The 24,581-nt window shown below is 41.0% G+C and overlaps 1 protein-coding gene across 1 annotated transcript in view; it reads right to left on the minus strand.

The window, feature by feature from the left end:
• Positions 1-268: 268 nt before the first annotated feature.
• The window catches only part of MFSD6 (major facilitator superfamily domain containing 6), an 81,656-nt gene continuing 57,343 nt past the window's right edge, over positions 269-24,581 (minus strand). The window contains exons 4-7 of the mRNA XM_061135535.1: positions 6,044-6,205; positions 5,101-5,199; positions 3,436-3,716; positions 269-1,590 (exon numbers count right to left, since the gene is read on the minus strand). Coding sequence (XP_060991518.1) covers positions 1,387-1,590; positions 3,436-3,716; positions 5,101-5,199; positions 6,044-6,205 — 746 coding nt within the window. The 3' untranslated portion in view covers positions 269-1,386. The remainder of the gene's footprint in view (positions 1,591-3,435; positions 3,717-5,100; positions 5,200-6,043; positions 6,206-24,581) is intronic.

Raw genomic sequence — 24,581 nt, forward strand, 5'->3', positions numbered from 1 at the left:
CCTGCCTAATTAGGGTCAGAGAGTAAGGTGAGCTTTTCATTTTTAACTCTGCTCTTTTCTTTCCTCTCCTCTGTGCTCATCCACACTATCATACACACTGCATAACTGCCCTTTCTTCAGCTGAAGCAGTGTTCCCTGGTCCACAGCCCTCCCCCAAGGCTTCCTGTAATCTCAACTTTCACTTTTAGCAGCAAGCTTTATGCATGAGTCACCTGGCCACGGTCCTGACTGTAGTTGTAGTATTTACAGTAGTGTGCTCATACCTGAATTGTCCAGTGTCTGACTGTGTCCTCATGGGAAAGAATATACTGATATTTGTGTCATAAGTCATTGGAAAGTGTACTTAACTTCTTATTTCTGTCTTTTCCGTTCCTGGCTTCCTGTTCACCACCTTTTCCCCTCACCAAAAACAAAACAAAAACTGAGCCATTATGTAATTTTAAAAAATTTTATCCCTCCCCCAGGCACTTATTTGTAAGTAGTACTGCTTAATTAAAAGAAACCCTTAGGAATTCACTGATTTTGTGTTTGTTTTATTCCATCAGCTAATTAGAGCCCAAATCACTAGAAAGCTGTAAATAGTGATAGAGGCTATTTACAGTTTCAATATATTTAGTAAACCTTTGTCTATCAAGCCACAGCATACTGAGTTGGTTGGTTTATTTCAAATATTCCTTCCTCTGGTCTTAAAGCCCATTTAAAACAGAAGGCATTTTAAAGCTCAGCTTAGCTTGCAGTGGTCAGTAATAGCTTTTGCTGCTCCAAGAATTGACTATTTTCATTATATACCATACACATATAAAAATATATTTCCTAGAGATATCCCGAGTTTCTGATGAAACTTTTTCCTTTTTTTTCTTATTAAACAAAAGCATAGATGCTACCAACTTTTATCTGGTTATTTTAAAAATAAGTCTTATAATTTTTAAATGGTTCTTTTTAAAAGAAACAAAATTATAGATGTATTCTGTTTCTTCCCAGTTTGCATTAAGAACCAAATAATTAGAATAAAGAATCAGAAGAGGGAACTTATATCAGCATTCACCTTGAAACACTTTTTTCCCCTCCACCCATTTAGTGTAACTGCTGGTTCCAGCTCTTACTGCCCTGGCAGGGAAGTCCTGTGGTCCTTAACCTACAAAGTCCTCACTGAGCACCGTCCTCCTCCTGTGACTCCGGTGGGGCTGTGGGAGGTGACCTGTTTCTGCCAATATGTACTGTAGCTCGTGTGCGTGTGAGTGTCTCCATGGTGATGAGTTCAGGTGTTTAGAAGCGTATGTGGTGCTATGCTCCTCAAGTGAGGCGTGTCCTAGGTTCGGGGTGCCTCTCCCCGCGTCCTGGCAGAGGAGCCCGGTTCCATGCAGGGCGTGAGGTGAGCGGGACGCCTCAGTGCCCCCCGGCGGCAGGCGGAGCCTGGCGGTCCTCACTGTCCTCTGCGCGCGGGTCCACACTGGGGTGAGCGGGGCTGCTCTGCGTCTGAGATGCGGCTGCTGGAGGGGATGGCTGACTTCTGGGCGGGTCAGAGGGAGCCTCACATGGTCCAGGCTGGGCTCCACCAGCTGGAGAATTTTTCTGATTCTCACTGGTCCCCTGGAAGGTAAAGATAGGATATGCCCCACAGTCAGTGCTAGCAAACTTTTTATATGCTTTCAGGTGAGATAGAGGAAACATGGGGAGATCATCCTGAAGCGACCACTTCAGGAAACAAGTAATGGAGGAATAAGGGTGGAACGGCTTACCTTTCATCTCCTTTCCTATGTGCAACTGCCAAAGCCGCATGAAAAACATAAACACTATAAGCAGATGTATCTTGTGGATAAAGGATACATTACTACCACAATGCCTGTTACTCCTAGGAAAACAGTCTACATCAGCAAATGTTTACTGGGCCCCCACTGGCCATTGTGGCAAGTCGCTGGGTGAGCAGCATGGAATGGAAACTCATGCCGTTTGCTGAGGCCAGAGCATTCAAGGCTCGAAGGCACCTTGTCTAACAGGGAGTGAGGAAGGCATTCTCAGCCTTGGAGATGGGACCAGGAAAAGAAAGGTCCTGAAATGAAGAATCCTGATCTATATTTAACTAAACAAATAAGACAGAACATCCATGTAAAAAAAAGTAAACAAGCACCTATGTAACCAATTAGTTTGAGGGAGTACCTGTCACTCCAAAACATCATCTACACCATGTCTGTAAAATACCACATTCCTGATTTCTGAAAATCAGAAAATAATGTTTTTGTTTTTCTTTAATGGATTGCCCTCTGAACTAATACCCATCACTTCAAATAGCTGAGGACCAAGAAAAAAACCAAACTTTTATTTCTGTAATTGATTCTAAAATGTGAAAGAAAAAATCATATGATGACTTCTTTATAAGAAGTTATACCAGCTAGTTTTAATTAACTTTAACATACCAGAAAAAAATGTTTAATGATGCTTAAGCCTCAGGCTTCTGTGAAAATGAGGCTAAGTGTCCGAAGTATGAAAACTGCCATTTGGGCAGAAGCCCCCCTCTTTCCTCCGACCTCCCCCCCATCCTCTCTTCCCACCTTCTTACCCTCCCTCTTGACTTGTGAGCAGAAGATGTGCATGAGTTTACTATCTTGATAGACTAGTAAGATCATACATGGACTAGACATTACCAGCAAAGAATCAGATTTGGTTTAAGCTACAGAAGTATTATGTTTACAAAGTTGTGATAAATTTAATTAATGTATTTCAAAGTAAAGAAATTATCACATTACTCTTTAAGTCTTTCTCCTTTTTTTTCCTCCTGTGTCCTCTGAAACTGCTCTAGATATAAAACTGACATGATTGATCCCATGAAAGAGAATGATTTGATTTAAAAAAAACACAGGGACGTTAGACTCGTTACTTTGGCTAAACTGTTCATAGAAGTCACACTTAATCATTTTCCAAAAGTATTAACATAGCTTCAGTGACAATTACCTACAATGTTTTATCCATGTGATTCAACTCCACTCAGGAGAGACCACAACTCTAAGGATAAGAAAAACCACACTTTTTGTCTTTCAGGTGAGCCCACCAGCAAATCCACAGTCCACTCAGTTGGGTATCCTATAAGACCCCTGCAGTGGCTCAGAGTACTGACTAATTCATCAGATGTTTACTAAGGTACTACTATATAGAAAGGCCCCACTAGAATTTCTAAATTAGAGATTAATATATATAATCCACCAAAGCAAGAACCGTATATCCACACAGTAACTAGTGTCCATCAACAGAGACATTTTAAAGAAATACAGAAAATCAGAATGAATTTCTTTCAAGAAGTACTGTCTTCTCTGTGAGGCCTTTCTGACCTGTGTAAGGCAGAATTTTCCCTCTGAGACCTCGTATACACCTCTATAGCACACGTCACAGAAGTCCTGAAACCACCAGGCCTGCTGACGGGGGGCCAGCAGAGGACCGTACCTGCAGAGGCTGTATCTCAGAAGCACGGCTGTCTCTCGTGAGCTGCATCATCTCTTTAATCTGGTAGAGTGCGTAGACAAAGGTCACCCAGGGGGACGAACTGACGCCCCAGGCGGGCTTGTTCACATCCTCCTGCTCTTCCTGGTGCTTGGTTTTCTTGGGGGGAAGCCTGGGCTCAGTGCGTGGCAGAACATCTTCTGTCTGTTGTTGGACCAAGTCGATGGTTGCTATGGGAACAGGGCTAGAGGGGACAGGGATCCTTTCTGCCAACATCGTCTTGTCTGCAGAGAAAATCGCGTTTAAATCATTTGTCAGTTTTCCACATATTTAAACAGATGCCTGTATGTATATATAAATGGTAAAAAATAAACAGACCACCTCGATAAGCCCATTCTAGTGTGCTTGGGAATGTCAGCAAGTTGCTGCGTAGCAAGGGTGGCTTCTCTACCTGGGAGAGATTGCTGAGCAAATGAATGTGATGTCTGCTTTCCAGGTCTCCTTACAGAGCCTAATAGACGTTCACATATTTATGAAATACATTGTTAATGTATCAGTATATCATACTTGTGGGGCATAGGTTATAGCTTCAGCCCACTTAACAGTACTGAAATTTTAAAGATAAGCATCAAAACAGGAAAATCACATGACAGATGCTTTTATTAGACTTTTACTGAAGGCGTGGACCAAGCTCTGTAAGAGAGATGATCTGGTTAGGATTATGGAAGAACAAGAGTGAGAAAAGTCAGCATTGGTCTTTCTTTCTGAGTAACTAGGAATTAAAATCTGTCTCTGGGGTTTCTGTACAAGTTAGTTTTTCTCTTAATAGAAGCACTTTGAGTACTTGGGGCAAATGCTCCTCAAAGGACAAGACACCATAGAAGATAAGCCTGTTTCAGGACTCAAGAGCTGAGAAAGAATATTTGTTTTAATGGTTGGCCTTCTTCATCCAAAAAAAATTTAAAAGTTGATTGCCCAAAGGAAGACAAGTTGAAAACTTGTTTTCATCCACATATTATATTGGATATAACCTTCTTGCTGTATAATAATTTTAATGAGGTCCATACCTAATCTGCCTGCAATGCAGGAGACCTGGGTTCACTCCCTGGGTTGGGAAGATTTCCTAGAGAAGGGAATGGCAACCCACTCTAGTATTCTTGCCTGGAGAATCCCATGGGCAGAGGAGCCTGGTGGACTACAGTCCATGGGGTCGCAAAGAGTTGGATACAACTGAGCAGCTACCACTTTCACTCATGCCTGATTAAGGGAAAACTAAATTAACGTTTAGGCTTTTTTTTTTTCCCAGATGGAGGCAAGGCACAGAGATTAATACCACTTCCTATCCCTAATAGTAAAATGACTGTATAGTCCTTTATGTATTTAAAATTTAAATCTCTTTAGAATACCAGAGAAATTTAAAACCAATACTTTCCCCAGTACCGTGTACCATAAGACAAAACAAAAAGAAGAAAACCCCAAGCTATTTAAACAACCGGTATTCTTTTTAACACAGCAAGTGGCGTCTCTGCAGCCATGATGCACGGGAGCTCAGGGCCATGCAGGTCCGCGGCACACTGCTGTTCCCACCTCTGGGCTTCTCAGGGGTATGTGCAGAACTCCCCTTGGCTTCAGCCTTTGGAACCATTAAGGATCAATGAGCATGTCTACCTTCTTCCTCATCTGGTACTGCCAGCCACTGGATCAGGGCAAAGAGCAGGAGGATCACCAGGCAGGCCATGCCAATTCCTCGGAAGGTTGCAGCAGCCCCTGTGAAAACAGCCGACACTCTAGACAGTAATTCCTGGAAAGGCGGGTAGCCCTCACCCAGACCTGTCGATGTTCTAAAGTTGACAAAGGCAGCAGAGCGGAGAACGGCAAGTGGCCACTGGCTTCATACCAAAGGAAAAACACAGGTCTGCGGAGTTGTCGAGAGACCCAAGGGCTGGTACTGGATATCTGTCATTGATCAGATTTTCAAACTGCATTTATAAAATAATGGACTGTCTCTGAATGCCTTTTTAAAATGCACTGGGCTCTCCTCTTCATAAAGGCCATCCACCTATTAAACAGTCCTATTAATCTGTAGTTAAAACAGCCAAGCTTAATAGGTGCTATAAATTCAGACATCTCTGAGCCTACCTTCTATAGATGACTGACTAGTCAAGATCCTGGAGCAGAATAATCCCACCTCCACCTCGGCCCCTGTATTTCCAGTAAGGGGGAACTGATGGAGCAAACAGACTGTTATCACAGACGCAGGGACATTACCAAAGCCAGATGGAAAAACAGTGATGAATTATCTTTTCTCAGCATTATCATCAACAGGTTTAGGGCACTTCAAACCAAAAGCACGTGGGCTTATTCCTTTGTTTGGCTCCTCTGAGGTGTCTGTGTAGCACTGCGTTTAACTGTTTGTCTGCTGTAATCACCTTAACTGCTGAAGCATACTGCTTTGCAATTCTGACTACTGTGAAAGCTAGAAAAAGAATGTGAAAACAAGAGCCTAGCTTCTGGCAATCTTCAGTAATAATCTGAGTGTTTACGGAGATGTTGCTGAAAAATGGTAAGGTTTCATCAAAGAAGAAGGGGAAAGAAAGCAAGCCATTCTTACCAAAAAAGTTGACCAACACGCCTCCGATCATGGCACCGCAGCCTCTCCCCAAACCCAGATGAAGGCCTTGCAGGATGCCCTGAGCAGACGTCCTCAGCTCAGGGGGAACCGCGGCACTGAGATAAGAAATGCAGGCCGCCCAGATGGCCGCGTGTGTCACTCCTGGGGAGAAAGGGGGGCAGGCGGGATGGCTGATCAGCACTCCTCATGCTACTCTCTTGTGGAATGTGAGTTACCAACGAGGTACATATATGTGTACACATACTTACATATATACACATCTAATAAAGATGTACACTTTTTTGTGGTAAAATACACGTAACAAAATTTGTCATTTAACCATTTTTAAGTGTATGGTTCGGTGGCTTTAAGTACAATTCCAGTTTTGTGCTCCCATCACTACCATCCATCCCCAGAATTTATTTTCAGCCCAAACTGGAATTCTGCACGCGTTAAACAATACCATCTCCAGGCCTTGAGAACCACCATTTACTTTCTATCTCTGTGAGTATGACTGCTTGGGTACCTCATACAAGTGGGCTCATACAGGGTTTGGTCTTTGGTGTCTAGCTTCTGTCACTTAGCATGAAGTCTTCAGGGTTCGTCCATGTTACATATACCAGAATTTCCTTCCTTTTTATGGCCCATGGATATATAGCCATGTAACACTGTTTATCCATTCATCTCTTGATGGATATTTGGGTTGTCTCCACCTTTTGGCTGTTGTGAATGCTGCTGCTGCGAACACTGATGTGCAAGTGTCTGAGTCCCTGTGTCAGTTCTTTGGGGTATAAACCTGAAAGTGGAATCACTAGGTTACATGGTAATAATATATTTAACACTTTGAGGGTCTGTTTTCCACAGTAGCTGCACCATTTTACAATCCCACTAGAAATGCTCAAGAATTCCAGTTTTTCCATATTTTACCAGATGTTATTTTCTGTGTTTTTATAATAGCAATAGTAACGGGTACGAGGGCTTCCCAGGTGGCACTAGTGGTAAAGAACCCACCTACCAATGCAGGAGACGTGAAGAGATGCAGGTTCGATCCCTAGGTCGGGAAGAACCCCTGGAGGAGGGCATGGCAACCCACTCCAGTATTCTTGCCTGGGAATCCCCAGGCAAGCTGGAGAGGCCTAGCAAGCTGGAGTCCACGTGGTTGCAGACCGTCAGACACAAATGAAGCGACTCAGTACAATGGGTATGAAGTGGTATCTCACTGTGGTTTTGATTTGCATTCCCTAATAGCTACTGATACTGAATGTTTTTCATTTATTAGCCATCTATAAATCTTGGAGAAAATCTATGCAAGTCTTTGCTCATTTTCAAATTGGGTTGTTTGGGTTTCTTTGCTGTTTTAGTTGTTTTTTAATATACTTTGGATATTAAAACCTTTTACTGGGTACCTATTTTGACATTAAGAACAGATACATAGATCAATGGAACAGAATAGACCCCAGAAATAAACCCATGCACATATAGTCAATTAGTCTACAACAAAGGAGGTAAAAATATACACTGGAGAAAAGGCAGTGTCTTTAACATGTGGTGTTGGGAAACATGGACAGCTACATGTAAATCAATGAAATTAGAACACTCCCACATACCATATACAAAATAAACTCAAAATGGTTTGAAGACCTAAATGTAAGACATGGCACCATGTTCTCCTAGAGGAGAACATAGGCAAAACATTCTCTGACATAAATTGTAGCAATATTTTCTTAGATCAGTCTCCCAAAGCAATAAATAAAAGCAATAATAAACAAATGGAAAAAAATTTTTTTAAAAACAAATGGGACTTGATCAAATGTAAAAAGATTTTGCACAGAAATGAAACCATCAACAAAATAAAAAGACAACGTAAGGAATGGAAGAAAATACTTGCAAGTGATGCGGCCAACAAGGAGTTAATATCCAAAATCTCCAAACAGCTCATAAAACTCAATACTGTAAAAACAACACAATCAAAGAATGGGCAGAAGTCCTAAACAAACATGTTTCCAAAGAAGACATACAGATGGCCAACGTGCACGTGAAAAGATGCTCATCATTGCTCTTTATTAGAGAAATGCAAGTCAAAACCACAGTAAGGTATCACCTCACACTATTCAAAGTGACCATCATTAAAGAGGTCTGAAAATGCTGGAGCAGGTGAGAAAAGAGGGCTTTCCTACTCTTTGGTGGGAAGGTACACTTGTGCAGCCACAATGGTAAAAGAGGTTTGGAGGTTCCTTAACATACTAAAATAGAGCTAGCATGTGATCCAGTAATCCAACTCCTGGATAATTATCTGGAGATAAATAAAAGACAAAAATTCTAATTTTAAAAGATATGTGTACCCTAATGTTCACAGCAGCGCCGTTTACAACAGCAAGACACAGCGGCAACCAAGGTGCCCATCACTGCGTGACTGGCTCAGAAGACGTGGCACATACACACAATGGAATATAACTCAGCCAAAAAACCCAAAATATTCCCATTTACAGCAACAGGTATGCACCGAGAAATACTATAATGAAGTAAGTCAGATAAAGACAAATACTATATGATATCACCTATATGTGGGATGTAAAACACAATACAAATGAATCTATATACAAACCAGAAACAGGCTCACAGACACAGAAAACAAATATAGTTATCAAAGGGGAGAGGGAGGGAAGGGGGGTACAAATTAGGAATGTGGCATTAACAGATAAAACTACTATACAAAAAGCAGATAAGCAATAAGGATTTATGGTATAACAGGGAATTCAGTATCTTGTAATAACTTGAAATATAATCTAAAAAAGTCACTTGGCTGTACATCTGAAGATAACGCAGTATTGTAAATCAAGTACAATTTTTAAAAAATGTTATTTCCAACTTTTCCATTGTATTAGCACTATAACATTTTCAGAGAGATAGCTTTTATGTATCTTATTTACATTGGCTATAATTCTATAAGTGGGGTTAATGACTCGAAGGATATAATCATTTTTTTCTTTTTTGCCTTTTACTATATAGTTCCAGTTTGTTTTCCAAAAGACTGCACGGACTATTTACAATGCCTCATTACCAGTTTCATTATATCATCACCATTGGTTGGCAGGGAGAGAAGGATAAAGATAACAGGTTGGAAAAAATTGATCATTAATGTACAGCAACTACACACTGTATGAATTTAAATCTTTATTAGAACACAGCTTTACATGTAGCAGGAAGATATTGTCACAACAGGTTTTATAAATAGCTGCCAAGGATTAAAAAATCATCTGGTACTGCTTACTTTAAGTTATGGACTTGCTTCCTGGAAAATAATCGCACTTGGAGATAATATCAGAAAGTTTTAACCCATGTTTTGGAAAATTAAACTGAAAAATTAATATTCATTTAAGATTTAATCTGACAATCTGCTTCTGGCCAAACTGGAATAACAGGTACTGGATTTACTTCCCTCTTGAAACAACCAAAAACTGGACAAAATATATGAAACAATAGTTCCCAAGACACTGGACATCAGCAATAAGGACAGTGATCTCTGAGAGACGGGAAACAGTGAGGGGCCCCAGCGCACTGGGTCAGAGTCTGACAGCTGCAAGGCACAGAGGGGAACCAGCAAACTGAGGAGACGGAGCAGACAGGCTGGGAAGGCTGGGGCAGCCGGAGCTCCAGGTCAGAGAACCAGAGAGGGGACAGCTTCACAGAAACTCCAGAGATCCGCAGGGGCTTTCCCTCAAGTATGCAGCAGAATGCTGATTAGCAAGTGCATGTAATGGAAACCATCCAAAGCCTGGTCAAGAACTGCCCCAAAACAATACAAAAAACACTCCTGGGAACCCATCCAGGGCTGGGAATAGTACCTGTTTCTACCAGCCAAACTGGAAAAACTCATGATTCCTGGGATTGCTAGAGTATTCAGAAGGGTCTTGTTTTAGGACAACCAACAGGGACCTGCTGTAAGGCCCAGGGAACTCTACTTCCTGTCCCATGGCAGGGGGATGGGAGGCGGGTTTGGGGAGAATGGATACACGTGTATATATGGCTGAGGACCTTCACTGTCCACCGGAAACTATCACAATGTTAATCAGCTATACTCCAATACAAAGTAAGTTTTTAAAAAAAACACTGAGGATAAAAACAAACAAAGGGTCTTGTGTTAGTATCATGAAAGAGTTAACCCTAGTTTAAATAACGTTCTGGTCCCATCTAAGTAATGTTTAAAAGCAAGACTCAAGAGGATCATACCATTTCTAAGTTTAATTTAGTTATGTTCCAGAACAAAGCTCAAGAATATTTGTAGGAAAGCAAAAATATCTAGCAGCTAAGGTAACATTCACAGTGTTGAGAATGTAGTCAAATACATTGCTATTCGGTTGCTAAGTTGCGCAGGACTCTGACACCTCATGGGCTGCAGCACACCAAACTCCTCTGCCCTCCACTGCCTCCCAGAGTGTGCTCCGATTCACGTCCACTGAGTCAATAATGCTGTCTAACCGTGTCATCCTTTGCTGCCCCCTTCTTCTGCCTTCAACCCTTCACAGCATCAGGGTGTTTCCAATGAGTAAGCTCTTTGCATCAAGTGGCCAAAGTACTGCAGCTTCTGTTTCCGCATCAGTCCTTCCAATAACTCTTCAGGGTTGATTTCCTTTAGGATGGACTGGTTTAATCTCCTTGCAGTCCAAGGGACTCTCAAGAGTCTTCTCCAGCACAATTTGAAATGATCAATTCTTTGGTGCTCAGCCTTCTTTATGGTCCAACTCACATCTGTACATGACTACTAGAAAAACCAAAGCTGTGACTTTATGGACCTTTGTCGGCAAAGTGATGTCTCTGCTTTTTAATATACTCTCAACGTTTGTCATAGCTTTCCTTCCAAGGAGCAACATCTTTTAATTTCATGGCTGCAGTCACCATATGCAGTGATTTTGTAGCCCAAGAAAATAAAATCTGTTACTGCTTCCACTTTTTCCCCTTCTATTTGCCGTGAAGTGATGGGACCAGATACCATGATCTTAGTTTTTTTAATGTTTTAGGCCAGCTTTTTCACTCTCCTCTTTCACCTTCATCAGGAAGCTCTTTAGTTCCTCTTCACTTTCTGCCATTATAGTGATATCATCTGCATATCTGAGGCTTTTGATATTTCTCCCAGCAGTCGAGTCCAGCTTGTGATTCATCCAGCCCAGAATTTCACATGTTGTACAATTCATATAAGTTAAATAAGCAGGGTGGCAATAGATAGCCTTGTCATACTGCTTTCACAATTTTGAAGCAGTGAGTTGTTCCATGTCTGGTTCTATTAGGTTGGTGCAAAAGTAACTGCAGTTTTGCACTGTAGAACTTTACCATTTGATATCAGAATACATTCTTAAATATATGTGGTTATGTTATACATCATTTTAATGGGTCTTTCTCGCTTCATTTTTTTGCTAATGACATTATTTGCTGTTTTACTTATCTTAGGTAAATGATGTTAGACAAAAAGCAAATTTGATCAGTTTTCTTATTCAAGTTCAAAATGAGTCATAAAACAGCAGAGACACTCACAACATCAACAACGCATTTGGCTCAGAAACTAATGGACAGACAGGGCAGTGGTGGTTCCAGAAGTTTTATAAAGGAGACAAAAGCCATGAAGATGAGTGCAGTGGCCCGCCATCGGCGGTTGACAACCACCAAGAACCATCATCAAAGTTGTGAAAGAACTCAACGTTGACCATTCTATGGTCATTTAGTATTGAAGCAAATTGGAAAGGTAAAAAAGCTCCATAAGTGGCTGCCTCATGAGCTGACCAAAAATTTTTAAAAAATCGTTCTGAAGTGTCTTCTCATATTCTACAAAACAGCAAACCGTTTCTCTATCAGATTGTGACAAAAAGTGGATTTTATATGACAGCTGGTGATGGCCATCTCAGTGGTTGACCGAGAAGCTCCAAAGCACTTCCCAAAGCCCCAGACTTGCACCAAAAAGGTCATGGTCACTGTTGGGTGGTCTGCTGCCAGTCTGATCTACTACAGCTTTCTGAATCCTGGTGAAACCATTACATCTGAGAAGTATGCTCAGCAAATTGACGAGATGCACTGCAGACTGCAACACCTGCAGCCAGCTTTGGTCAACAGAAAGGGCCCAGCTCTTCCCCATGACAATACCCAACAGCATGTCGCATAATCAACGGTTCAAAAGTTGAACAAATTGGGCTCTCAAGTTTCACCTCAGTAGCCATGTTCACCTGACCTCTCGTCAACCGACTATCATTTCTTCAAGCATCTTGACAACTTTTTGCAGGTAAAAGCCTTCCATAACCAGCAAGAGACAGAAAATGCTTTCCAAGATTTCATTGAATCCTGAAGCAAGGATTTTTATGCTACAGGAATAAACAAAATTTATTTCTCATTGGCAAAAATGTGTTGACTGTAGTTATTACTTTGATTAATAAAGATGTTTTAAGCCTAGTTAAAATTATTTCACGTTCACAGTCTGAAACTGCAATCACATTGCACCAATCTAATAAATGTTACTTCTTGACCCACATACAAGTTTCTCAGGAGACATGTAAGGTGGTCTGGTATTCCCGTCTCTTGTTATTCTGGGTACTCTTGACTTTCAACTTTTGCATTCCAGTCCCCTATGATGAAAATGACATATTTTGGGGGTGTCAGTTCTAGAAGGTGTTGTAGGTCTTCATCAGTTCTGTAGCTCAGTCATGTCTGACTCTTTGAGACCCCATGGACTACAGCATGCCAGGCTTCTCTGTCTATCACCAACTCCTGGAACTTGCTCCAACTTACGTCCATTGAGTCGGTGATGCAATCCGACCATCTCATCCTCTGTCGTCCCCTTCTCCTCCCACCTTCAATCTTTCCCAGCATCAGGGTCTTTTGCAATGAATCAGTTCTTCACATCAGGTGGCCAAAGTATTGGAGTTTCAGCTTCAACATCAGTCCTTCCAATGAACACCCAGGACTGATCTCCTTTAGGATGAACTGGTTGGATCTCCTTGCAGTCCAAGGTACTCTCAAGAGTCTTCCCCAACACCACAGTTCAAAAGCATCAATTCTTCGGTGCTCAGCTTTCTTTACAGTCCAACTCTCACATCCATACATGACTACTGGAAAAACCATAGCTTTGACCAGATGGACCTTTGTTGGCAAAGTAATGTCTCTGCTTTTTTAATTATGCTATCTAGGTTGGTCATTGCTTTTCTTCCAAGTAGCAAGCATCTTATAATATCATGGCTGCAGTCACCTTCTGCAGTGATTTTGGAGCCCAAGAAAATAAAGTCTGTCACTATTTCCATTGTTTCCCCATCTATTTTCCATGAAGTGATAGGACTGGATGCCATGATCTTAGCTTTTATAGGTCTTCATCAGTTAAGTTGCTCAGTCATGTCTGATTCTTTGCGACCCCATGGATGGACTGCAGTACTCCAGTCTTCCCTGTTCTTCACCATTTTCCAGAGTTTGCTCAAACTCATGTCCATCAAATCACTGATGCCATCCAACCATCTCATCCTCTGTCGTCCCCTTCTTCTTTGAATGTTGAGTTTTAAGTCAACTTTTTAATTTTCCTTTTTCACTTTCATCAAGAGGTTATTTAGTTCTTCTTTGCTTCCTGCCATAAGGGTGGTGTTATCTGCGTATCTGAGGTTATTAATATTTCTCCCAGCAATCTTGATTCCAGCTTGTGCTTCATCCAGCCCGGCATTTTGCGTGATGTACTCTGCATATAAACTAAATAAACAGGGTGATAATATACAGCCTTGATGTACTCCTTCCCAATTTTGAACCAGTTTCACGTCCAGTTCTGTTGTTCAGTGTCCAGTTTTAACTATTGCTTCTTGACCTGCATACACATTTCTCAGGAGGCAGGTAAGGTAGCCTGGTATTCCCATCTCTTGAAAACTTTTCCACATTTTGTTGTGATCCACACAGTCAAAGGCTTTGGCATAGTCAATAAAGCAGAAATAGATGTTTTTATGGAACTCTCTTTGTTTTTTCGATGATCCAGTTTCAATGTTGGTAATTTGATCTCCAGTTCCTCTGCCTTTTCTAAGTCCAGCTTGAACATCTGGAAGTTCATGGTTCATGTACTGTTGAAGCCTGGCTTGGAGAATTTTTAGCATTACTTTGCTAGTGTGTGAGATGAGTGCAATTGTGTGGTAGTTTGAATGTTCTTTGGCATTATCTTTCTTTGAGATTGGAATGAACACTGATCCTTTTCAGTCCTATGGCCACTGCAGAGTTTTCCAAATTTGCTGGCATATTGAGTGCAGCAGTTTCACAGCATCATCTTTTAGGATTTGAAATAGCTCAACTGGAATTCCATCACCTCCACTAGTTTTGTTCATAGTGACGCTTCCTAAGCCCACTTGACTTCACATTCCAGGATGTCTGGCTCTAGGTGAGTGATCACACCATTGTGGTTATCTGGGTCATGAAGGTCCTTTTTGTACAGTTCTTCTGTATATTCTTGCCACCTCTTCTTAGTATCTTCTGCTTCTGTGAAGTCCATACCATTTCTGTCCTTTATTGAGCCTATCTTTGCATGAAATGTTCCCTTGGTATCTCTAATTTTCTTGAAGCGATCTCTGGTCTTTCCCATTCTACTGTTTTCCTCTATTTCTTCGCATTGATCACTGAGGAAGGCTTTCTTTTCTCTCCTTGCTATTCTTTGGAACTCTGCATTCAGATGGGTTTATCTTTCCTTTTCTTCTTTGCCTTTAGCTTCTCTTCTTTTCTCAGCTATTTGTAAGGCCTCCTCAGACAACCATTTTGCCTTTCTGAATTTCTTTTTCTTGGGGATGATCTTTATCACTGCCTCCTGTACAATGTCATGAACTTCTATCCATAGTTCTTCAGGCACTCTGTCTATCAGATCTAATCCCTTGAGTCTATTTGTCACTTCTACTTTATAATCATAAGCTCTAGACAGTCAGCAAAAACAAGACCAGCAGCTGACTGTGGCTCAGATCATGAACTCCTTATTGCAAAACTAAGAGTTAAATTGAAGAAAGTAGAGAAAACCTCTAGACCGCTCAGGTATGACCTAAATGAAATACCTTATGATTATACAGTAGGTCTCTACAGAACTGGTCAACTTTAGCTTCTTCAGCATCAGTGGTTGACCATAATAGAGTAAACATTATTTTCACTGGGTACATTAGATTATATGCCTTGAAAAACACCACAATAATTTTTCTTATGTATGTTTCAGTAATCATTTAAAGTAGGTTGTTTTTTAACTAGAAAGATGAACTAGATGATTAGAGGCAGTATGCATACTTAATTAATTTCAACAGAATTCAAATGAAATACTTGCTTTATCTGGCTTAACAACTATAGTACCTTAGATAATGCCAGCCTTCTGAGAATTGAACAATGCCTGGATAGAATCTTAATTATAAATGTTGACAGTAGTATACAATTTAAATATTATTATATATATCTATTTAAACAATAATTATTAATGATGCTGCTAACTTTTCAGATATGACTATTTTTTCATTAGCACTAAGGGAAAAACCTCAAAAATATTCCAATAAATAAAATGAAATTTATTCAAAATCAATTCTAATTAATAACCAGCATAGATTTTGGAAGTCATTTCTTAAAGATGAATCATCAAAGACATGAAACCACATGAGATGGTTTTAAATTAACTTTAATGGTGATGCCAACTCTATTGTTACGTCTATGTTTCTTGTAAATCAATTGCAGGATTTACAAGGAGACACAGATGGGTCTACATATTTATATGATGCTCAGTTGTGTCTCTTTGCGACCTCATGACTGTAGCCCGCCAAGCTCCTCTGTCCATGGGGATTCTCCTGGCAAAAACAGTGGAGTGGGTTGCCATGCTCTCCTCCAGGGGATCTTCCCAACCCAGGGATCAAACCCAGGTCTCATACATTGCAGGCGGATTCTTTACCAGCTGAGCCATTAGGGAAACCCTTTATAAAGTGACCAAATGGTAACAAATTCTATAATTTTTTTTTTGCTATAATTCTATATCAAATATAATTCTAGCAGTTATTCTCTTAAATGTGAAGGCTTGGACACACACAAAATTTTTCAATAATAAAGAGTTTCTTTTCTTTTTTTTTTTTTCTGTCCAGTCCTAAGGGCTTTCTAAAACGTTGAGTCTTTTAGGATAATGAAAGCATTTTCCAGCAGGATGACTTAAAATTAGGATACTTTTAAACTAAGTTTGTTGGCTGGTATTAAGTGGCAGTTATAAAAAATTCTCTATAGTTAGAATTCTAGAGTTTCCTTATTGCTTTTGGGGACTGAGTAGATAATTGGAAACTACATTATTTAAAGCAACTCAGGGCTTTAACTGAAGGAAAAAACAGTAAAGCATTTAGAGAAAAAATTTTCTCTGGTACTAAAAGCAGAAGAATGAAAGCAATTCTGTCTATATGCTCCAACATTTTCCAAGGTAGATATAGAATTAAAATTGGTTTATCTGAAACACCTTATTTCAAAATATCATGTAAATGGAAGAATCCATATTACTTCCAAGAACTAGCAAATCTAAATCCACAAGAGAGCACTCGGTTGATAACAACACCTTTTATGCAAAAGACTATTGTAGAGTTGTGGTTCTTGTTCTTAAACGAATGCAAACTTCTAGTAATTATATCAATAATCTGAAACGCTTGCCAATATTTTTACTACACTTGTGTTCTAGTCCTCTAATTTTTAATCATAAAGCAATCTAGAAATCTAAAAAAAATCCCATCATTTTCCATATTTGTAAAATTGTATTTTAGGTATAAAACAACTTTCCTTTAAAAATTTAAAGGGTAAGAGATATCATAAGCAGGGAAAAGAAAATGTTTCTTATGTGCTTGCCTTTTTATTAGATATCTATGAAAAGGAATAGATGATTATTCTCTATATAATGAAATAAGCTAATGTATTCAGTGGCATGGGTAAATACGTTTATACTAGAGTCATCCATTTTTAAACCTTGTAATATGAGATAACGAAGTTGGTGGATCAAACAGCACAATTAAAAAGATGTTACCTCTCTGACTGATAATAGTAACAAAGGCACATGAACTGATTCTCCTTGCAATATGTATTACTCTTCCTTGACTGCTTGTCATCAAACCACTGGTAATTTTAGGTGGCAGTTCAACACCAACACATAACCGGTGCTTAATAAATGTGTTTGACTGGCAATTCAACACCATAGGATAACTGACAACTAGTGATTCTCCAAGATCACACAGGTCCTGGGAACTTAGCTTCTCAGTCCTTTTTCACCTTCACTGGCGTCCCTCAGGATCACCTTCAAGGCTAACAGAAACTTAGAGATACTTTCATACCACCTACTGCCAGGACCTTAGCTGTTTGTGCGTACACTACATTTCAATAACCTTGAACCACTAGAAAGAATTAAGGTTAATGTTTAGCTTTTCCCATTAATAATGAAAATTTTTAAGTCTGCGGTGGCTTACTGGTGAAGAACCTGCCTGCCAATGCAAGAGATGTGGGTTCGATCCCTGGGTCAGGAAGATCCCCTGGAGAAGGAAATGGCAACCCACTCCAGTATTCTTGCCTGGGAAATCCCACGGACAGAGGAGCCTGGAGGGCTACATCCACAGGATCACAAAAAGAGTCAGACATGACTTAGAAACTAAACAACAACAATAATTTCCATTAATAATGTTATTACAGCAGCTTACTCTACCAGGAACTGTACTAAGTATTTTATATAGCATTATCTCATCTGTTGTTGTTAGTAATAGGTACCATTTTTTTCTTCATTTTCCAAAAGGGAAACCAAGGCACAGAGATCAAAGTGCCTTCTCCAAACTGATTTAGACATCAGTGGGACAGAATTGAAGCACTTCAGTGCTTAAGAAATAAACTGTGCATCCTCATAACTATTAAAAGTATTCTCTAATAGTATGTGTTAGTTGCTCAGTCGTGTCCGACTCTTCGTGACCCTATGGACTCGAAACCACCAGACTCCTCTGTCCATGGGGTTTTCCAGGCAAGAATATTGGAGTGGGTTGCCATTTCCTTCTCTATATTATTCTATAATAAAGGTAATCATCTAATTTGAGAGGTTTCATTGATAATATCAAACGTGCCCAACAACCTATCAATTTTTTTAAATGTATATTCTTACTACCTTCTTTCCCTCACTTCTAAAAGTGCTCACAGCACACATAATATCAAGTTTTCTATATGCCCCAAAGACCTCTATACCTTATAATATGCAACATTCCCACCTGATTCTGCCACACGAAGTTCAAGGTTGTTGAGTTTTGGCCCACAGTACATGGCAGGCATGAACAAGAAAAAGTCCTTTCTTGCCAAGTAGGCAGCTGCTCTCTGTACAGGGCCGCTTGGCTTGGGGAAATCACATCATAACGGCAGGGAGGGGTGAGAACTGACAAAGTACTGGGGAGCTAGGGTCGCTTTGTTTTTCTTGCTCCGTCACTGACAGGCACTTACTCCACAAAATATACATATCCCTTTAGCCCTGGCACACGAAATCAACTGTGACAAAGCTTTCCGAAGCATGGACCAAAGCATACATTTCAATTAGTTCACAGGACCATTCAAATGTTGAGATTAAAAAAAGTTTCTGAGAGATCAACGTGGTAAAAATGAGTAAGAGACTCTTCTGCAAAAAACAACACAAGAAAAAAAGAAAAACCAAACAAAACCTCCGTTGGGCGGGCAATAAAAAAAGGAGTCAGTACTGGCTAAGGCAATGCTACCGTGGTAAGCGACAGACCTGGGAGCCTCAGTGCTTTCACCCGTTACACGCTTTCTTTCCCTGCTCACGTCAAGGCCAGTGGGCCAGGGGCCGGGAGGGCACAGCTCTGCTCCCCAGTCCGTCGGGGCCCCTGAGGCGGGCTCACTGCTGCCCCCCACACACAGTTACCTGGGCAGTGGTACCTGGCAGAGGAAGGAGGAGAGGATGACACGGGGAAACCTTTGCGGGCTGGGTTTAGAAGTGACCCATCATTCCTGCTGACGTTCTACTGGACAGAATCAGTCATCTGCTCATGCCTAACCGCCAGGGAGACAGGCAAGTGGAGACCGGCATGTGTCTGAAGAAGAGGACAGAGCAGGTAAACAGCAAGCCAGTCTCTGCCAAAGTCAGGGCCACCAACAGCAAGGGACCTTCCAACAAGAGAAGAGGACCCCACAAAGAACAATGGTCCTAGTAGAAGCTTCAGGAACCTTCTGCATCTCGCATGAAGGTGACTTTATGAATGAAGGCAACAATCAATGCTCCCAAGCCCACCAACACACTTAAGAAACCACGGCAAGAATCTGCTTCATTTATTCCTTCACCAGCACTTATGGAGCACCCGGACTAGGTGCCAGGGCCCCTGCTCCGCACTGAGACTGTGGCAATACACAGAACACGTCTTTAACGCTGCAGAGCTTGCAGTCTTGTGGGTGGAAGGGGGTAGGATGCACCTGAAGGAGGAGCTGACTGAGCTCCCTGAAGAGAATGAACAGGCTAGGACCTGGCTCAGGGCTTGACACATAATGGCAACTGAGCAAAAGAGAGCTGAAATGAAACTCAGCAGGCAGTGGCCTGCAGGCTGGGATGTGAGGAAAAAGCATTTGTGGAAAAAAGGTACCCTGGGTGAGGATGGAGAAAACTAACTCCCATGTATGAGTGAAAGTGGAAAGAAGAAATGAGCTTCTATAAACTTCACTTGGCAAAAAAATAAAAGACTTATAAGTTGCTTTTTAAAAAAAAAAAAGGTCTACAGTTACCACACCAATGTTTTGGGGGCCTTTGTGAATTTTACATGCTGGCATAATACCCTTGCATGTGTGCTAAGTTGCTTCAGTCATGTCTGATTCTTGGCGACCCCACTGACTATAGCCCACCAGGCTCCTCTGTCCATGCGATTCTCTGGGCAAGAATACTGGGTGGGATGGCATGCCCTTCTCCAGGGGATCTTTGTGACCCAGGGATCAAACTCGAGTCTCTTACATTTCCTGCACTGGCAAACAGGTTCTTTATCACTAGCGCCACCTGGGAAGTTATTATACCCTTCAACTCAGATCAGTTCAGTCGCTCAGTCATGTCCGACTCTTTGCAACCCCGTGGACTGCAGCACGCCAGGCCTCCCTGTCCATCACCAACTCCCGGAGTTTACTCAAACTCATGTCCATTGATTCCGTGATGCCATCCAACCATCTCATCCTCTGTCGTCCCCTTCTCCTCCTACCTTCAATCTTTCCCAGCATCAGGGTCTTAACAAATGAGTCAGCTCTTCGCATGAGGTGGCCAAAGTACTGGAGTTTCAGTTTCAACATCAGTCCTTCCAATGAACACCCAGGGCTGATCTCCTTTAGGATGGACTGGTTGGGTCTCCTTGCAGTCCAAGGGACTCTCAAGAGTTTTCTCCAACACCACAGTTCAAAAGCATCAATTCTTTGGTGCTCAGCTTTCTTTATAGTCCAACTATCACATCCATAAATGACTACTGGAAAACCAACAGCCTTGATTAGATGGACCTTTGTCGGCAAATTAATGTCTCTGCTTTTTAATATGCTATCTAGGTTGGTCATAACTTTCCTTCCAAGGAGTAAGCGTCTTTTAATTTCATGGCTGCAATCACCATCTGCAGTGATTTGGGAGCCCCCAAAAATAAAGTCAGCCACTGTTTCCACTGTTTCCCCATCTATTTGCCATGAAGTGATGGGACTGGATGCTATGATCTTATTTTTCTGTTGAATTTTAAGCCAACTTTTTCACTCTCCTCTTTCACTTCATCAAGAGGCTCTTTAGCTCTTCACTTTCTGCCATAAGGGTGGTGTCATCTGCATATCTGAGGTTATTGATATTTCTCCTGGCAATCTTGATTCCAGCTTGTGCTTCTTCCAGCCCAGCATTTCTCATGATGTACTTTGCATATAAGTTAAATAAGCACGGTGACAATATACAGCCTTGATGTACTCCTTTACCTATTTGGAACCAGTCTGTTGTTCCATGTCCAGTTCTAACTGTTGCTTCCTGACCTGCATACAGATTTCTCAAGAGACAGGTCAGGTGGTCTGGTTTTCCCATTTCTTTCAGAATTTTCCACATTTTTTTGTGATCTACACAGTCAAAGGCTTTGGCATAGTCAATAAAGCAGAAATAGATATTTTTCTGGAACTCTCTTGCTTTTTCAATGATCCAGTGGATGTTGGCAATTTGATGTCTGGTTCCTCTGCCTTTTCTAAAACCAGCTTGAACATCTGGAAGTTCACATATTGCTGAAGCCTGGCTTGGAGAATTTTGAACATTACTTTACAAGTATGTGAGATGAGTGCAATTGTGCAGTAGTTTGAGCATTCTTTGGGGTTACCTTTCTTTGGGATTGGAATGAACACTGACCCTTTCCAGCCCTGTGGCCACTGTTGAGTTTTCCAATTTTGCTGACATATTGAGTGCAGCAGTTTCACAGCATCATCTTTTAGGATTTGAAGTAGCTCAACTGGAATTCCATCACCTCCACTAGCTTTGTTCGTAGTGATGCTTCCTAAGGCCCACTTGACTTCACAATCCAGGATGTCTGGCTCTAGGTGAGTGATCACACCATAGTGATTAACTGGGTCATTAAGATCTTTTTTGTACAGTTCCTCTGTGTATTCTTGCCACCTCTTCTTAATATCTTCTGCTTCTGTCAGATCCATACCATTCCTGTCCTTTATTGAGCCCATCTTTGCATGAAATGTTCCCTCTAATTTTCTTGAAGAGATCTCTAGTCTTTCCCATTCTATTGTTTTCCTCTATTTCTTTGCATTGATCACTGAGGAAGGCTTTCTTATCTTTCCTTGCGATTCTTTCGAACTCTACAGTCTAATGGGTATATCTTTCCTTTTCTCCTTTGCTTTTCACTTCTCTTCTTTTCACCCTTGGCATATCTTAAAACGAGTTTGAGAAGACTGCCACCACAAACTGTGTGTGTTTAAGGTCAAGACTGAACAACACTATATACTATCTGCTCATAGCAAGTCACGCAGGAGAACTTCTTTTATAGCAGAGCTGGTAAAAATTTCACTTCCCCAAAGGTAACTTTAAAAAACTGTTCACTGACTAGTCACTTATGGCAAGGCTTTTTTTCCCCCCCCCCCCATTTATTTTTATTAGTTGGAGGCTAATTACTTTTTACAATATTGTAGTGGTTTTTGCCATACATTGACATGAATCAGCCATGGATTTACATGTGTTCCCCATCCCGATCCCCCCTCCCACCTCCCTCCCATTGCATCCCTCTGGGTCTTCCCAGTGCACCAGCCCTGAGCACCCGTCTCATGCATCCAACCTGGGCTGGTGATCTGTTTCACCCTTGATAGTATACTTGTTTCAATGCTATTCTCTCAGAACATCCCACCCTCGCCTTCTCCCACAGAGTCCAAAAGTCTGTTCTGTACATCTGTGTCTCTTTTTCTGTTTTGCATATTGGGTTATTGTTACCATCTTTTTAAATTCCATATATATGCATTAGTATACTGTATTGGTCTTTATATTTCTGGCTTACTTCACTCTGTATAATGGGCTCCAGTTTCATCCATCTCATTAGAACTGATTCAAATGAATTCTTTTTAATGGCTGAGTAATATTCCACGGTGTATATGTACCATAGCTTCCTTATCCATTCATCTGCTGATGGGCATCTAGGTTGCTTCCATGTCCTGGCTATTATAAACAGTGCTGCGATGAACATTGGGGTGCATGTGTCTCTTTCAGATCTGGTTTCCTCGGTGTGTATGCCCAGCAGTGGGATTGCTGGGTCATATGGCAGTTCTATTTAACTTTTAAATTTAGTTTTCAGCTTTTCTTCCCATATTTGTAAGTCTCTGAGATAGAGCCTCCTATATTATTCAAAAGCTTTAATAATTAGAAAACATTAACTATAGATCATTTCTCAGGGGACTGTGAAACCAGAAAAACAAGCATTTATAGTATGTCTTCCTATGATCATGTCTCTTTGGAGAACTCAAAAAGCGTAAGATGTGGTCTTTGCACTTAAGGGTTAAAACCAAGTCAGGAAGTAATATTTGTTCAATAAAATAACTGGGTAACAAGTAAGTGCTAAACTGTAACATAGTCCGTAAGTTTGAGAACAATTCAGAAAAGGAAGAGCTAAATGTCAGATGCAATTTGCCAGCAAAGCATTCTTGGGGCAGGAGGTATTTAAAGTAAATTCTAAAGGGACAAAATAATGTCTATTTTGAAGATGTTATGTATTAATAAGAACTTTTAGTAACTGTAAAGCATGGGAGTGATAAAGAATAATTTATAATAATCTGTTATAATTTATAAGATTCTTCTGATTAAAAATTCACAGTAACATCAATGATCTCTGTATGTCAGTCTACCCACTGAAATACCAAGAGCATTCTGTATGTGTTATATATTCATGTGACAAGCTACTTGTGTTTCAAGAGTTAAGTCAGACAGAAAACTTCCAATATGGATGATAGCAGCCTAGAATCACAGCTAGAATTTCCACTGTCAGATAAGGACTGCATAGCTAATGCTTTCATAATTCTTCTGCACTCTACCAGAACATGAGAGGAGGGGAAACGTGATTCTCACTTGGCTGAGCAGGCATACTAAACAAGAAAGAAAAGCTTCATAAACGTCAGTTCAAGCCTTCCTACTGGTGACATTAAAAAACTATCTTCTATCAAAATCTTAACCCGCATCTTACTGATCAAGCGTCCTGCCGACAAGGAACCGACACAGACCTCACTTTCACCCTTCAGGGCTTGAGCCATTAATGTGAGAACCACAAAAGGTCCTCTTTAGTTACAGCAGCCCTGGCCTGGCCTTACTCTCCTTAAACACATTTTAAAAGCAAGAATAATCTGGATCACATTCATCTATAAGTCTTGCAAGGGTTTGTAACTAACACCCACATAAAAATGAGCATAGCAAATTTGACTGCTCACAATCAAGAATATATTTAAATGCTTCTCATACAGAAGTAAAGGAGAAAAACCTATGGGTTTTGAAAATGAGATCTTATAAATAAGTATAAACTATCCCACCCCCTCCACTGCAACCAGCAATGCTCTGAGGCACTCCGACTCATCATCTCTTTTTAAAATAAATTACAGTCTCCTTACTACTGAATACTAGTCGGTAAAGAATCGGCCTGCAGTGCAGGAGACCCGGGTTTGATCCCTGGGTCAGGAAAGTCCCCTGGAGAAGGAAATGGCAACCCACTCCAGTATTCTTGCCTGGAGAATCCCATGGACGGAGGAGCCTGGTGGGCTACAGCCCATGGGGTCAGAGTCTGACAGGACTCAGCTACTAAAGCACACAGGCTCCTTACGAGCAGGGGATGTCTCATCCTGCTTCTTTATATGGCAGCACCAGTTGCCTACTGAATAATGTGCTTGCTGCAAGAGACACTGGCTACTAAATGTGAGAAGGATCGTGGAAAAGAAACGTGCTCGTAATCCCCAACAGCGTCCAACAGTCTTACCTCCATCCCCAAATAGTTACCCACATGGCCTCCTTCCTAGGGGCCTAGAGGAGAAGAAATATGCTTTATCCCCATTCCAT

This window comes from Dama dama, chromosome 33, assembly GCF_033118175.1.
Source record: "Dama dama isolate Ldn47 chromosome 33, ASM3311817v1, whole genome shotgun sequence".
Lineage (NCBI taxonomy): Eukaryota > Metazoa > Chordata > Mammalia > Artiodactyla > Cervidae > Dama > Dama dama.